The following is a 17,470-nucleotide window of genomic DNA, read 5'->3' as shown; positions in this document are numbered from 1 at the left end:
TGTTATTGGGACAATTCAAAAAATTTGATTTGGATTTTGACTCAACCATAACGACAACGGGTGCACTATATTTAAAGTGTGATAACCATGCATTCAACTAGAGCATTTCATTAATGATAAGACATAGAATGAAACTTTTTCGAATTAGACAAAATCATTATTGGCATTCAACATTCATACTATGTGATCTCCTAAATAACAAATATAAACACTATGTTGGACCATCGAATGCCTGATTAAAATCTTCCGAGTCCTATTTGATCAGTGATCCACAGTAGGATCTACTATTAGGCTTTGGAGCATCCATCTCACATCCCACATGAGAATGAAGAAATTAATAGTATCTCTTATGACCTTGACCAAAATTGTCTCATCATTGTTACTCAAAACCAAGAACTCCTGCAATCTCATGAAGCTGAAGGGAGTGTTTGCTTTATAGCCTATAGGTTTACGGATGAGAAATGAGTAATTAAAAGTTAATGATGTATGACTTGAGAAGTATACTTAGAGAGTTGAATTGCACTTTTGCACTCCTGAAATTGTACTTCGCACTCTAAATTTTCTATTTCCCCAATTTGGTATCTACTAGGATGTATAAATGCGTTTTGCAAGATGTAAATGTGAAATGTCCTACCCAGTTTTGTATAGAACAAAAAGCAAAATATATGAAGTAATAAAAATAGTAATTTATGCAGTAAAAGTATGTTGATTATTAGTAAAGTCCAAAAGGGATGGATCCTTAAACATATAGTCTATGGAGTTAAACCTGTTCAGTAATTTGTTTTGCATATGGAAACTATTTGCAAAGGAAATTGCAATGACTAATTATTAGTTAAAAAAGAAAAAGAGGACATCAAAGTTACCAAAGAAACACTTCAAACATTTACAATCAAAGTTGGATAAGTGCAGCCAAGGGCTTAACATCAATTCTGTGGCTAAACATCCATTATGAAAGCTTGATTCGCTAAACAATTGCAACGAATTGCTAAACATCAAACTTCTAGTGCTTTGGAAACATTTTTCCAACCAGAACTCATGCTGAATTAAGAATAGAAGTGTAGCAGATGAAGTCCATTCTATTAAAACAAAATCAGCTTATATATTGTAATAATATGATGAAAGAAAGCAAAATTATTACAAAAAAAAACACTCATTTTCTATTTTCTTTTCAAGGCAATTCATTTATTTGTCTAAAGTTTAAGCCCTTTAGCTTTTTTTCTTCATGTTGTCAATTTTCATTGCTTTTCTAATTGCCGTGTATTACTATCAAATGGAACTTCAATGCATGCAAATAAGAAATTGAAAGTTGATTAAGAGTTTTAAAAACATGTGCCTTGCATTTCTATGCATGAATGAAATATGGTATACAATGAATTGATTTTTAGTTCTCTTAGTCTGGTTTGGAAGATAAGTGTCTATTTGAATGGAGAGAAAGGAGTAGAAGTGAGCCAAATTGTTTTCTCTCATTTCATTTCTTGGTTTAATGAGATGCGGAATCAAGAAAGTAAGGAAAAGTTTAATGCAGTTCAAAATCTACGATGTGAAGCAATCTAAATTGACTTTGCTTTACAAAATTACTTCTTTACTTTTGGGAGAATTGGAGTTTTGGTCCCCAATGTATTACAAACGCATGAAATAGTCCCCAATCTATTGGGGAGAACAAATGCGGTCCCCAATCGATCCAATTTTGCTTGAAAATGGACAATTGACTGGTTTTCTTCATTTTTGGCCGGAAACAAGTCACGTGAAAGCACGTACCGACATTTAAAATCCTTTTCTGAATTTTTTATGCGTGAAAACCAATAAAAAATTATTTCCAGCTTTCTGGTAATTAGCAAAGACAAAACACAATTAGCAAATGGAGTTATTATATTAATTAGTATTAGTCTACTATATAATTGAATTTTTGTTTAACAAAAACAAAACCCAATCTATCCCTTTCTTTATTTCTGTCGTTCTCTCTATTCTTCCCCAACTGTAGAAAAAACCCTTGTAGCCAAATTCAATTATCGGCACGTGACAAAGACTTGTACAGATTGAAATTTTGTGTTTCGGGTTTCCTCATCCTTCCCACTGATGGCATAATTTTGACAGATTTGTCTTGTCTTCTTATCTGGTTGTATGTTGTCGTGATGCCAGAAAAGCTTTGTCACTGTAAGTTACAAGCAATGATGATTACTTCTTAGACACACAGCAACCCTGGAAGAAGGTATTTCAGCTGCGGCATGAAGAAAATATGGGCTATCTGAAATTCTTGCTTCAACTTCTGAATTTTATGTTTTCTCTGAAGCAATTTTTTTTTACCATGAAGAACAAAAGAGATGAAAAAAGTTGCAACTATTTCAAGTGGTATGATCCGATAATGTGCCAAAGATCCACTACTTTAATACCTGGTTTGCTGCGGAGCATGAATGCTAAGGATGCCACAATAAAAAAACTAAGAGCAAGGGAAAGAAAATTAGTGTTTGCAATTGTGTTGTTGGCACTGTTACTGTTGTTTGTTTTGCTGGTGTAAAAGGCCACTGTTGCTGTTGTTTGTTTTGCTGGTGTGAAAGGCCAAAAATTAGGATGGAATAGCTATGTTTTAGCGGATTGTGACAAGCTACTAGTAATCAGCAATGGGTGATTGTGTAGGGTGGGATGTATTATATTGCAAGATATCAGTAATGTTGTATTCAATGCTATTTTGTACTGCAATGAAGGCATTATTAAGGCATTTAGAGGCCAAATGAAGGCAGTATTTCCAAATTATCCCTGTTTTTTTATGCATTTCCCAACAACAAACTGTAATACTTTTCAGACTCTGCACATATTTTGAAGTCTTTCCAGAACTCAATTTCCTGCTCCTGAACTCCTCAAAAAGGTACTCCATAGGATGTACACGTCATAGTTTTGAAGCATAACAAAACTAGATTGTTTAGAGCAAATGATCAGCAAAATATATTTAATCAGAGCTGATCAATCTTTTTCGATTGTGGTTCAACTTTCGGCAGTGTAGAATCGGTAGATTCAGAATTTGAGAAGAGCAATGCAATTAACATTTAAATACGAGATGAGTCCACTAATAATATTCATCTTAAATGGTACAGATGAACAATCAGAAATTAGTAGAATGCTAAAAAAATTCAGGAAGATATTGATAAAGGAAAGGTAAACTGAAGAATTTCGGTGAATTTAGCAATGAGCTATGACCATATGATTAGGAAGGAGGCATGGGTAGATGAACAGTTCCCTCAAACATCACTGCATCAGAACTTGCTTCACCAGTCAGCAGCAGCTTAATATGATGCAGCACCAATGAAATTCACCCAAAAAATGGAAAAAGAAACAAAAACAAACATCAGCCAGAGCCTTTGCTGTGAAATAACAACAATGAGTCACATTTTGACTTGCAGGACAAAAATGAAACCTGAACTACACCTTTGCATCATCTTATCACTTTCTTTGCTCAATTCAACTGCAATAAAACCAGCAATCTTTAAATAAAACCATAAAACCTCCATTTATGCCATAAAACCATAAAAACCATAAAACCTCAACTACAACAATTCTGCCATAAAACCAGCAGTCTTTAAATAATAATATTCCAATTCACTTTTTACAACCATGACAAAGGGACCTCAATTTCTCCCTTACAAAATATACATAGACTTCATCAGACAAGATGACAAAAGAAGTACAAAATAAGCTGCATTACAACATCTGCATTACTTCCAACAGTACAAAAGAAGTACCAAGTCTACCCAGCAACAAATGAAATACATAATTAGTTCACTTTTGTTTTTTCTTTAACATCAGACTTGTCACCACATTCACTGGCCCTGGGGCAGTCGATATGAATTTGAACATCCCTAATTCTAAATGGTGCAGAAGTAATGGGAGCAACTGGTTGGGTGATATGTGCCACATGTGGATCTGAAATTCCAAAAACCTCATACAAGTTAGGGTCAGCAACAGGGGCAAAAGAGGTAGTATTGATGCTCTCAGTAGCTTGTTGGCTATTTTGTGATGAAGTTACTTTCTTTGCTACACGTCTAGTGCCTTTTCCCTGCACAACAGTAGTATGAGTAATGAGTATGTGCAGTAGTTATGTTGGTAAGAATATAAAATCAAATTCTGGAAATAAGAAAACTTTACAACTTTTTTCACTGCTCTTCTAGTTGTCTTCTCAGCAGTGGAGCCAATACCTTCAACCTAGAACATGAGATTAAAACCATTATCATTAAGCAAATAGAAAATCACAGGACTTGAATCAAATATGTCATATCTTATCACTTACAGATATGCTATGGTTTGTATCCATTTGTGACAAGTTTGTTTCACATTGTACTTCATGCAATCCAGCAGATGACATCTGTGATAGACTTACATCTTCACCACATTTTTGTTGCCTAAGCTTGCATGTTCTTGTGTTATGACCCTTTTCCCCACAGTAAGTACATTTACAGATTTGTCCAACTCGTCTTACTTTAACTCTTTTATCTTTCATTTCCTGCACCTCATCAGTAGATTTTCTCCTTTGTTTCTTGGGTCTTCCTGATGCTCTTCCATATGTTGGTGGGAGTGGGGACTGGACATTCACATCTGCCCAATCTTGCTTTCCATGAAGAGGTAGTATACAGGGCTCATAACACTTGAGATAAGTGTGCACTCTGTAGCAGTCATCAACATACTCCATTGGATCTTTCATTGCAATCCAAAGTGCTGAAATTGCATGATAGCAAAGTATCCCTGTCAAGTCCCATTTCCTACAAGAGCATGTCTTCTCTTCAATGTTAACTGCATACTTTTCACCATAGGGATCATCAACTTCATAATTAACTTCATTGGATTTGTAAGGCACACAGTAAGTTGCCTTATTAATGTTCTCCCTCATTCTTTTCCTGATTTTTAGGCAGACTGCATATTTGCTCCATTTTTCTTTGGCTTTGTCTCTGTTTTCTTGCATTCTTGAAATCATAAAATATCTCAATGACTCCATCATTGCAACAATTAACTCCTCTCTAGTATCTAAGATCTTGCTGTTAAAGGATTCACATATATTAGTCAGCAACATATCACACTTTGGGTAGGTGCTGAAGTGTGATCTACTCCACTCTGCCGGATTCTTGTCATCCAACCACTTAGCAGCTTCAGCATCAAGTTCAGCAATTGCCTCCATTCTTCTTCTGAATTAAATTGGAGTAGTTGCCTTAGCTGCTTTCCACAGAGCTTTCCCCATTGCCGCCCCTTTGAACCCAGCAGATGACATGTTACTATGCATATATTTAACACAGAATCTGTGGGTTACTGTGAGAACCCGTACTTTTCCCATTTTCTAGGGTTTTATTTATTTAATGGCTTGTTTTCTGCGTTTTCTTTAGTAGGAAAATTTTCTAGATATTTTTAATGAGCAGATATAGTTTTTGGATGATTTTTCTAGTATCAAATAGGTTTTGAGAAATTAAGAGTGTATACCGGATGTGGGACCCACTAGGACGAAAAAGTTCGGAAAAATTCGGCCAATTAGGTTGAGTTTCGGATACTGGTTGAAATTTATCGGGTATTAAGAGATAAGTAGAGGAGGTGAAGTGATTGATGTGAGAGAGACTTAAAGGATAGAAATGCTTTAAATGTAGTGACAAGTGTCACTTGGTGAATGGTGGCACTTGTAGGACAACTATTCATTTTCTTGACTTTTGACCAATTGCTTAAATATCTCAAAAATCACACAAAATTCATTCTTGTCTTCAACTTCTTGGCCGGCTCTCTCTCTAGGAAAAGAAAGAAAACTTCTCCAATTTTCAAGCTTCCATCTAGTGCAAATCATCCAAACCAATTGCTTAAAGTTGTTTCTACTCCATAAAATCTCTCCATTTGGTGCTAGTAAGTGATTTTGTGGAAGTGTTCAAGCAAGCTAAGGTGTCCAACAACTCTCCCTCTCTTGTTTACTAGGTGAGTGGTGATTGAACTTCCTCCTACACTTAATGAAGCTTAAGTTGTGCTTAATGGTAGCTAAAGTGATGAATTTGTGGTTTATTTCTTGGTTTGAGATGAATTGGTGAAGTTTTCAATTTATTGATGAATTTTCTGGTTTCATATGAATGTGATGTTGTGGCTATCCTTGATGATGGGAATTGATGTTTAATGACTCTAGTAGGTGTATATGATAGATAATTGTAACCAATTTTGGATTTGGAAGGAATTTGAGAAAGTTAGGGTTTTATATCCCCAATTCTGGCCGGTTTTATATCTCATGGTTAGAGGCCGAATTAGCATTTGCTTAAAATATGAAAGTTGTAGGTATTGATGTGTTTGAGGTGCCTGTAAAATTTCAGGTTCATCGGAGTTGTGTAAAGTGAGAAAATTCGATTTTACTGTTGCTGTTCTGGGTTCTTCAGGATGGCCGAACTGCGCCTGTAATTGGCTGTTTTGACTGGAATTGCTTTGGATTTGGTTGTTGAGGTATTCTGATGAAATGTAGCTTGATGTCCTAGCTATCATATGCCTTTGGAATTTCTGCATTTGAACTTGTATAGACTGAGTTGGACTAATTACAGCATAATGTAATTTGTAAACCTGCAATTAAGGTTCTGGTTTGGTATTTGGCATATTTGACTTAGTTGTGCTGGGATTTGGACTGAGTGACCTTCTACATTGCTATAGCCCTGGTTCTTAGCTTCGAAATGGTGGGTCTTACACCCTAATCCGATAATCGTAGTGCAATTTGTGCCATTACCGCAAAATGAGGACAAAACTATTTTTTCGTTAGGGCCACATTAGTTGCATTTCCGTAATTTCTGGTTGCCTATGATGCTTATACATGCTTATGAAACCCTATTGGGGTTGTGATTGGCATTGCTTTATGACTCGTTATCGAGTCTCATTGTATTTGTTTACGTGTTTTAGGACGTGACGAGGGTTCACGACGATCTTTTAACGACGGTGTATGAAACATCACTTACTTGAGTGGTGAGTGTACTACTCACTTGAATGTTAGAATGTGGCTTTGCTATATGTGATTTTGATGCCTTGAAGGCTTATTTGGCTATTGGAATTGATTGAGGTGAGGGTGTACTTGACCGCCCTCACCCCTTGTGATACCGTTAATGACTGTTTACCGCTTCACTGATATACTGCACTTGCTATATGAGATATTGAATTCACTTCATGAAAACTGATTTGGTGTCGTTTGGACGAGTATCCAACGGCCTTACTGTACTACTGAGCTCAACCCCGTTGGTAGTCAATTGAATCGAGCCGGCGAGGGCTTGGTCGTGAAAATTGACATGCCACGGGGACTGTACTGGGGAATCTTGTAGTAATGAGACTCTTGATTCCGGTAAACTCGAGTATTACCAAAAGCTACTGATTGGAATGCGGGCCCGGTTGGGATATGTTTGGTGGAAGGGATGGGAGTGAAGTGGGTTCTACGGTTGGTACTCATAAACGTTGACGGAGAGTCAATGAGATTGGATCAAGAATGTAAGCGTGGAAATGGGCTCTTGAGAGCCGTCCGTATCCTTTTACCGACTTGTTTTACTTCTTAATTGTGTACTTGAAAGGAAAGATTATGCTTATGTGATCTTTGTTGCTTATGTGGTAGTAACTCACTGGGCTTAAGCTCATTCCATTCCATTTGTTTTCCTTACAGGAAAATGACCACTTTTGGAAAGGTTATACTTGTTGGTTGTCAAGCTGAGCTCATGTAAATGTATCTTTTGGATAGCTCTTTGAATGAAATCCTAATGTGTATTGGGTTCACTTTCTTTTGATTGGCAAACCGAACATGTATATTCGTAATGAATGGTTTTTGATATGCCGCTTTGGCTTGTAAATGTTACATTTCAATGTATGTATGTTTGGTTGATATTTGGTTGAATTTCGGATCAACTCGTATTTCAAACGGCAAAAGAAAAAATTTTGGCTACTCTCGGCCTAGTATCTGGATTCTGACGTGGCCGGTACTGTTCATCATCGGCTTCGATTTTCATTTTTTTTTATTTTGTGATTTTGACTTGTTTACGCGCATGGGTATGTTCCGGAACGTATTAGATCGACGTGAACTGATCCGTAGTCCTGGCGAGAGTTGGGCAGGCAGTCCGCTAACCCCTTTGGTTCGCCTTAGGGGAAAGTGGGGCTGTTACAGTTACATTCGAAAAAACTGTTTCACATGCCTGGATTATTCCCTTTTGTTTATCACTCATTATTGTCCACTCATAGTCCCTTTCAATTTTCAAATCTTCCTTGAATAATGTTAGAAACCAAATCCAAGAATATTTGGTTTCTCCCTCAGTTGCTGCATAAGCTATAGGATACATTCCATTATTAGCATCAACTCCAACTGCTGTCAATAGTACACCCCCTGTTGCACCTTTGAGAAAAGTTCCATCCAATCCAAACACAGGCCTACAAGCTGCTAAGAACCCTTTTTTACCCCAGCAAAGCACATGTATAATCTCTGAAATTCACCCTGTCCAGTTATTGCATCACAATAGTCATCTACCAGCTTCATAATTACTGTGCTACCTGGATTACTTCTCTTAAATTCATTGATATATCGAGGCAGTTTATTGTATTGATCCATCTCACTACCTTTCGCCAAATTCTCTTCAATTTTCTTAGCTCTATAGCCTTGATGTCTACTAAGATGACATTTGTGCTCCTTCATTACCAGATTTTTGAAACTAACATAGTCCAGCCCTGGGTTCTCCCTAAATATGCCAACATACCTTCTTCCTACCCACCCAAACTTCACACTCTTGTTATGATATGAAAATCCATATTTGTGCTTCTTTTGAAATGTTCTAACCTCCAATCTGTCATCCCCTTTCATCCTCCTAACATATATGCACCAATCACACCCATCTTTAGGACATATTGCTCTAACTCTTATGCTATCACTCTTGACAAATTTAAATGATCTCCCTCTCCTGATGTTCCAGGTTCTAATTGCTTCTTTCAACTCCTTGAAAGAAGAAAATATTTGTCTAAGTTTAATTTTGGAGTTATTTTCATCCTTGGGATCAAACACAGGATGTCTCAAGCTTTTGTCTTCATCCGACCCTGTATCACTACCAATATCAGTAGTTGAATCTGGGGCAGCATCTACGTCAGAATTGTCATCATCACTTTCAGTATCACTAGGCATTTGTTTCCTAGACATGTGGCTCATCCTAGCATCTGTAGAGCTTTTTTTAAGATACTTATTCAGCTGCTCTTGTTTTCTATTTTCTACCCCTAACCATTCAGAATCTTCATCAACATTTTCATTATAATCATTATCATCTGAATTTTGATCATAATCCAAGTCTTCTCCTGAGAACTCCCCTAAATCAGAACCTGAACTAGCCATAGATTCATCATCACTTTCATCCTCTTCATCTTCTAACACAAAGTCCCCATCCTCAATGTCAGACTCCCATTGTGATGCTAGTATATCATCAAGGGAAACCTCTACATACAAATCAACTACCCTACCATAGTCAAAATGCTCAGCACAATATGCATGCAATTCTCTATCATGTCTTAACAAACGAAATCCATATTCTTCGATTAGGATATGGTACTTTTTGTCACCAACAGCTTGAAGTTGATTTTCTAGCATTCTATCCATTTCAAATAGACTAATGCCTGTGGCATCTACATGATCAAAAATCCTTAATTCTTCTCCCTCATAATGCACATCAGGTTCGGTTTCAATTTTTCCCCATATATAAGACTTCATAGTCATTTTAGTGCTATCACTGTCTGAATTTAGGGACAAAAAAAAAGAAACAAACACAATAAAGGGCTACCATAAGTGACGAATTAGATTATATAAGCAGGTAATTTACACTCAATCAGCTTCAAGGACCACAAAAGCATGTTACAAAATTGGGGATTTAACCCCCTGCCATATAAAGTTTAGACAAGGACTACAAAAGCATGTTACAAAGTCTCATTTAACCCAACATTGTCTACTATGACAACCCACACCAGAGAGACATACGGGACCACATACAATGGTAGACAAGTTTGTTTTTAGGGCTTTGTCAGAATGTCTTAAAAATCCAAAATTTAAGACATTATTTGTCTCCCAAGTGAAAATATCACCATTCATCATCACATTCTTACAATATAAGCATGAATTAAGCATGGGTAATGCTACCTGAGGTAAAAATCACATACCGTAATCTGGTGACGGTGCTCCATTCATTTCTTTTGGTCTTAGTGCCATTTCCTCCTCCCAGACTCACGAACAACTCTACTATCACTGATTCTTCAAGATTTTGCTTCCGATTTGCTGGTTTTATGCACAATGTTAGGTCTGATTTTTTGTTCTCGTTTCTGGAGACCGAAGAGAAAGAAAGGGGGGACCATTGCTAATTGTGTTTTGTCTTTGCTAATTAAAAAGTGGGGCACCAGAAAGTTGGAAATAATTTTTTATGGGTTTTCACGCATAAAAAATTGAGAAAAGGATTTTAAATGCCGGCACGTGCTCTCACGTGACTTGTTTCCGGCCAAAAATAAAGAAAACCAGTCAATTGTCCACTTTCAAGCAAAATTGGATCGATTGGGGACCGCATTTGTTCTCCCCAATAGATTAGGGACTAATTTTGCGTGTTTGTAATATATTGGGGACCAAAACTCCAATTCTCCCTTTACTTTTTAAGGCAATTCATTTATTTGCCTATAGTTTAAGCTCTTCATTTATACATTTTTATTTGAAACTTAAGATATAACCACTAATTGCAAAAAAAAAAAAAAGAAAAAATCCTAGAATTTGGTAGTTACAAATGATCACCCACAAAACAAATTAGCATAGAATGGGAAAAAAGGGTACATAACATCATGCTCCATAAATACATATACAAAAAAGTAAGTTACGTACAAACTAATATGGCAATTGAGCAATATTAATCAACAACCTAGCTACTACAAAATTTTTGTGGTTGAGTTGTTTAACAATGATAACTACATAATACACATAAACTAAAAATGTCTAATGAAACTATTCTCTAGAAAAAGGCTAAACAAAATAAAAGGTTACAATAATTAATTTAACATTGAGTTGCAATCCTAATCAGACGACATGAATGCCTAACACAGGACAACGGATTCCTTCCTCCTAGCTGTTCAGCCATATGATCAGTCAGTTCAACATTTTGCAACAAAAAATTAGAAACATAGCAATAAACAACATAAATATGAATAACCAATGTATTCCTAGTTTGCACACACTACTTATTCACAGTCAAAATCCAAACCCTTGTCTATCTTACAATAATCAATTCAACAGTGAGTCGCATTCCTAATCAAACCAGATGAATGTCTGACACATGATCACTTAGTCTGACATTCTAGAGTGATAAAAATAGAGACATAAGCATAAACTACATAAAAATGAACAATCAAACAAAAAACACATTACAAAAACAATCCTGAAATACCTCTTGTTTTCAAACTTCATAAACATGAAAAGCAACCAAACCAATCAATCTCTCGACTCCTTTGCCAAAGGCCAAAACATTCACATAGCTTAAACTAGGAAAAATCTCTTCAATAGACACAAATACTAATCAGAGAACACTAACAGTATAATCAATCTATTTCTAGTATGTACATACTACTTATTCACAATCCTTTCAGGAACTATGTCATTCTTGGAAACAAACACTACTTATATACAGCCTTACTTAATTGTTGACCTCCCCACAATTAAAAAACAATTATGTACACACTACTTATTCATTAGCTGTAAAAAACTAGTAAATCAGTCCAAGTTTCCAGCACTATTCTAACCATATTGCCAACCAGCAAATGAAAAAATGAAAAACAAAAAAAGAGAAGAAGAAACAGTAAAAAAAGAAATGGTGAGGAAGAAAAGAGAAAAGAAAACAAAAAGAAAAAACAAAAAAAAAGAAGAAGATTTAATGAGAAAAGATGGATTAGAGAAATAGAGAGACAAAGACTGTTAATGATTAGCCAAGATGGTGAGGAAGACAAATGCAACGGTGAGGAAGAGAAGAAAAAAAAGAAAAGAAAAAACTCAAAATAGGAGAGAAAGAGAGAGGAAGTGCACCAAGATCTGACAAGAAGAGATGAAGAAGAAACAGATTAGAGCAATGGAGAGGGAAAGAGAGAGAAAAAAGAGAAAACCAAGATGTGAAGCAGCATATTTAGAGAGAGCAAAAAGAGAAGAAAAAACGAGAAGAAAAGGACTTGAGTTTGACCTACACAATGCGCCAAACAAACAAAAAGGAGGGTCACGTGAGGACGACGAAATCATGCGCAAAACGACCAAGCTCTTGGCTCTTTTATTACTTGGATTAATCTTCTATACATTGACAATGTATACATTTTTACCAGTAGATGTATGACACATAATTTGAATTTGGACTTGAAACTCAAATTTTACATATGTGTCGTATATCCAATCGTGATCAGTGTATATGAGATTTACTCTTATTACTTATATAGATAACTTGTAATATTCTGTAATCCACTTTAATTAACTAAATGTTGGGAAATAGTTTTTCTCCGACTTGTGATGGTAAAGAACCATTGTTCTTATTTTGTCCTCAAAATGCCTATTTTTATTAGGATAATTATGGTTGCAAATGAATCGAACTGCTCGCGAGCAACTTGAGTCCTCGAGTCAAGCTGACTAAGTCGAACTCGAGCTCGAATTCGAGTTCAAAAATATTCAGTTCGTTAGCTCGCGAGTCGGTTTGATTATATGTATATATATATATATTTATTTATTTATTTTAATAGTAAAATTACATATTTCCCTAATATTTTATTATCTGTTAAGAAAAATTATTATTTTATTTATTTTTAAAAAATAAACTAATTACTTTTTATTTTTTAATCTTTAGTTCGAGTTCGAACTTTACAGTTTGAACTTGTCAAGTTCGAGTTCGAGTTCGATCTTCATAAAATTAAGTTGAGACGCGATTTGATTAGATCAAAGTTCAACTCGACACTGCTCGTTTGCACTCTTAGGAATAATACACCAAATTGGCAAATTTTCGTAACTGAAAAAAGCAGGGGGCATTTGTTAGATTTGTATAGGAGACAAATTGTGCAATTTGGTGCCTTTCTTTAGGGGAAAAAAGAAAATGACATTCTAGGGACAAAGGGAGAGCAAAGGCTAAAAGAGTCAACTGGATGAAATCCACTCTAATTGGCTAAAATTTAGTTTAATAATTGCAGTGAAATAGAAAAAAATAAAAATAAAAAGTTGAAGGTATAATAAATTTCGTAAATTAAAAGTTCAGGGCAAAAAGGTGTAACCAATCCTTCTAAAGCAAGCAAACTTATCGGAAAATTTCATAAAAGCCAAACAGCTCTTTTATTGATTTAGGAGATCGAATGGAGCATGTATAAATAAACTTATAAGAGTCCATAAGCATCATTTCAACAGGTAATTATTTTAGTACTGCTCAAAGGAAAAAGAATAACAACCCGGTCGATCTTGTCCATTTCCCGTGCGCCATTTCCATTTCCCGTGCTTTTTGTGGCAGAGAGTAGAGCAGCAGTCATAACTGGGGATTTGATGGTTTGTGATGTTGGATGCGCATTTGTGTTTTGAGTTCTGCTGTCCCTTTTCAAAGATCAGATCTAGTTTCTTTCTCGGGGTATTGCTATAAGATCCGAGGTTACCAATTTTGTTGCTTGCGATCTCCATCATCAGTTTTTGCGACTAGACAAGGGATTTAGGGCTCTCTGCATCATCCTGTTCTTATTATTCAAACCCCAGACCCGGGTGGGCGCTAGCAGCAGGGTAGTTTGTTCGCTGATTTGGGATTCTTGAGCTAGTTTTCAAGAATTTGGAATTCCGGAGGGAGGGGGGGATCAGGAGGAGGAAGAGGTCGAGACTAAGAGCAATTATGTTTTGGAGGGATAGAGGAACCACAGCAACATCAAGAAGCAGCACCAGTAGTTTTAGTAGTAGCAGAGACAACAGCAGCAGAGAGCACAATGGCGGGCCGCCTTATGGCCAAGTTCGAGTTCTTATCATTGGAGATTCAGGTTACAAACTACTCCTCCTCACTCTTTCCTCTTTATTATTAATTTAATTGTGCCTACTGCTTCGTCTGCTCCTTTTGATTTTGATGGGTGATTAATCAATTGCTATGAGTTTTCAGCTTCGATGCGACGTATGTCTTCTTAGTACATTAAATTTTGCTAATTCAATCACGTAATGCTGCTAAAAATGTTCATGGAATTGGGTTTGAGAGCTTTTCAGATGTTACGCCTTTATGCTGCTATAAGTCTTCAGCGTATTTTCTGGTCTAGGAGCTATTGGGGTATGCAAATGTTTATATGAGGGCTATCCAATTGATCAGCAAGAAACAAATGGCACTTCTAAGTCTAGTAAATTAGGAAGTCGAAGTGTCTCTAACTGTATCAATTATAACTGTCAACAGCTAATAAGAGAGAAAAAAATGAGTATGCCATTGCTGGCTATAGACTTGGGCTGACATTTGCCTTTTAAAGCAACCCCATTCCCTGCCATTCTTTCTAGCTTTGAAGACCTTATATGCTAATAGGAGATGCCTGTATCGTTTACCAGCTAGTATCTGAAATGAATTATGTAGAACTGTAAACACTCCAAAGCTAAAGGAAGAATTTGCCTGCTACCTAGCTTTACTGCTTTTAACCTTTCAGGTTGGGGTTTATGTTTAAAAGCCACCCATTCTTCCTTTATGCCACAGTATAGATTTAGGTCTATGACATCTTCTTCATACACCTTGAATGTTCAGTATTTAACTTGGGGGTCTGAAGATGACTTTAGCCAAATGAAATTTAAAAATAAAAAGGACTGCTGATTGGAGCAGCTGCACCTGCAAGATTTTGAAGCTCCTACATTTTTCATTTGAAAGACTGAAGGTCCTTACTATACTTTGCGCTCAAGCCCAGAAGGCTGAAATTCCATTGCATGGATCATACCCTAAATGGTGCTTGGAGAAAATTTGTCCATCTGGATACTTCTTCTCTTACCAGAGCACCTATCGTCCTTAAGGGTGTTAAAAGAAGCTGCCCCTTTTAGCATGTTTTATTCATTTCATGTTTTCTCCTGGTTGGCATCCCAGGTTTAACTTTCTAATTTATACGATCAATACTCTTAGGTTACAGTGAGAGGACAACATAAAGATCACATGTATTTCAAGAGCTACTAGTAGAGAGCTTCGCAGTTATAGAGATTTTGGAGAAACTTCTATACTGTTGTAGGCATTTGTAGCTTTTCTTACTCCAGAAAGTGATGCTATATGCAATCTTGTGCTTTGGAACATGTTGATGTGGTTCATGTGATTCCACTTTATGCTGGTAACCTTTGTTCAACATTATGGTTATAAACTTGTGGGAATAAAAAAATGTGGGGAATGGCATTAGTATGTGTTGAAGTTGAAGCACAGTTTCAGTTCTAATGTATTATAATTTAGCAAGCCAATTTCATAAGTTTTGTGTGCTGCTGAAACAGAGCCTTCATCTTTGGTTCTTTTTTTTTTTCCCCCAAATACTATATCCTAATTTAAATCTACTGTTTAGGTGTGGGGAAAAGTTCTCTTGCTCATCTGATTGTCAGAGGTTCTTCCATAACTCGCCCTTCCCAAACAATCGGCTGTTCTGTTGAAGTCACGGTCAGACTCTATACTCCATTACTGAAATGCTATCCTCCACCTGCAGTTTGATTTTGTTTTTTTATGTTGTGATTTCATTGTTGCAGCATATAACTTACAGATCATCTGGCAGCTCATCAAATAACATTGAAGGTGACAAGGAGAGGGATTTTTTTGTTGAGCTTTGGGATATATCAGGACATGAAAGATACAAAGACTGTCGTTCTCTATTCTATTCACAAATCAATGGTAAGCAATGGGTTTCTAGCTCAAGTGAAAATCCTTACCATGTGCTTGGAAATGATTGGCATGAATGGATGTAAAATATATATAGAGGATGGTTTTGGAAAAGTTTAATATTGCCAATACCTGGAATTTTCATGAGTTCTGTTACTCTTGAATATGTTGTGCTTTTATGGTTGGAACAATGAGTAAGATAACCAGGAGAAGAGATACACTTGAGACTTAAAATTATGAGAATGTTTATGAGAAGTACTAAAAGTTATAAAGCTGCCTTCCAATCCCTCTAATAACATGTTACGGAACTGTTGTAGAAAACATTCAAAATCTGACTGCAAGCATGGCACATATCTTTAAGAATACAGGTTTACTAGGCCTTAATCTTTTTTGGATGTCCATAAACATAAGTCGTCCTGGCCTTCCCTATTGATATTACCATCCAAGGTAATGGATCACCTAGCTTCCTGACCCTGTCCATTTTTTTTAAAGCAAATGTAGATCATTTTTTTATTGATGATAACAAGGGATTATCCCACCTACGTGAAAAACAAACACTAATCTGTGCATGTGCTATGCTAAAAAATGTAGCAAAACTGCTCAAGAGAGAGACCCTGTCCATTACTCACACTTAATTTTTCTGAATAGTGTTACCCAAGAGAAGGCGTCGTTTTGTGATGTTTAATTTTTGTACTACCACATAATTACTGATTCCACTATATTTTCACTTAACTCTGGAGGGTTGATTTATGATCTCTCAGCCACTCTCCATTTGTTAACTATTAGCCTAGTCCAAATAGTAGCTGATCAATTTGCTGATTTTGCTGATCAAATCAGCAAATCATGATTATGGTCTCTCCGAATTTGCTTATATGTCTATCATGATCCAATTCTGAGTGATCAGAATTTGCAGCTACTAGTTAACAAATTGATCAGCAAATTTTGCCGAGCATGTGCTCGATTTGGACTATTAGCCTAGTCCAATTGATCAGCAAAAAAGTAATTATTCTCTTGCTAACTTTTTGAATAAGTTATACTTTGGCCATCCAATTCTCTCTATCAACCTTGTGTAATCACTTTGTATATTGAACTTGTATCATATATCCTTTAAAATCTAATGGGGAATGATATCAGAAACTAGAGGACTTAAATGAAAATAATTAAAGGATGATGGTTCAAATGAGGTCTGGTCGAGATATTAGAGCTTCTGGTGAAAACCAGCAACTGAATGTTTCATTGAGTTGTTTAAGTTATTTGCTTGTGTATTTATGATTGTAATTCTTCTTCTCCTCCTTGCCTAAAATTTCTTTTTAGGTGTTATTTTTGTTCATGATCTCTCACAGAGAAGAACAAAGTCAAGCTTACAGAAGTGGGCTGCAGAGATTGCAGCAACTGGGACATTTTCGGCCCCTCTTGCATCGGGAGGGCCTGGAGGCCTCCCAGTTCCTTACATTGTTATTGGGAACAAAGCAGATATTGCTGCGAAAGAAGGAATAAGAGGTAGCAGTGGCAATCTTGTAGATGCAGCACGCCAATGGGTTGAGAAGCAGGGTTTGCTTCCTTCAAGTGAGGAACTCCCACTGACTGAGAGTTTCCCAGGATCTGGTGGCCTTGTAGCAGTAAGTGGCAGAAACTGAAACTGC

At 36.3% G+C, this 17,470-nt stretch overlaps 1 protein-coding gene across 1 annotated transcript; it reads left to right on the top strand.

The window, feature by feature from the left end:
- Positions 1 to 13,836: 13,836 nt before the first annotated feature.
- On the top strand, positions 13,837 to 17,446 carry LOC113756203 (small GTPase LIP1-like; the record flags this gene model as incomplete). The annotated part of the gene is made up of 4 exons (XM_027299967.1): positions 13,837 to 13,998; positions 15,520 to 15,611; positions 15,698 to 15,839; positions 17,142 to 17,446. Coding segments are annotated over exons 1-4 (681 nt in total), but the record flags the coding sequence as incomplete, so codon positions are not given.
- Between the last annotated feature and the right edge of the window lie 24 nt (positions 17,447 to 17,470).

This window comes from Coffea eugenioides, unplaced genomic scaffold, assembly GCF_003713205.1.
Source record: "Coffea eugenioides isolate CCC68of unplaced genomic scaffold, Ceug_1.0 ScVebR1_2060;HRSCAF=3021, whole genome shotgun sequence".
NCBI lineage: Eukaryota > Viridiplantae > Streptophyta > Magnoliopsida > Gentianales > Rubiaceae > Coffea > Coffea eugenioides.
The sequence above is the reverse complement of the archived record's forward strand: the minus strand, read 5'-3'. Positions and strand labels throughout refer to the sequence as shown.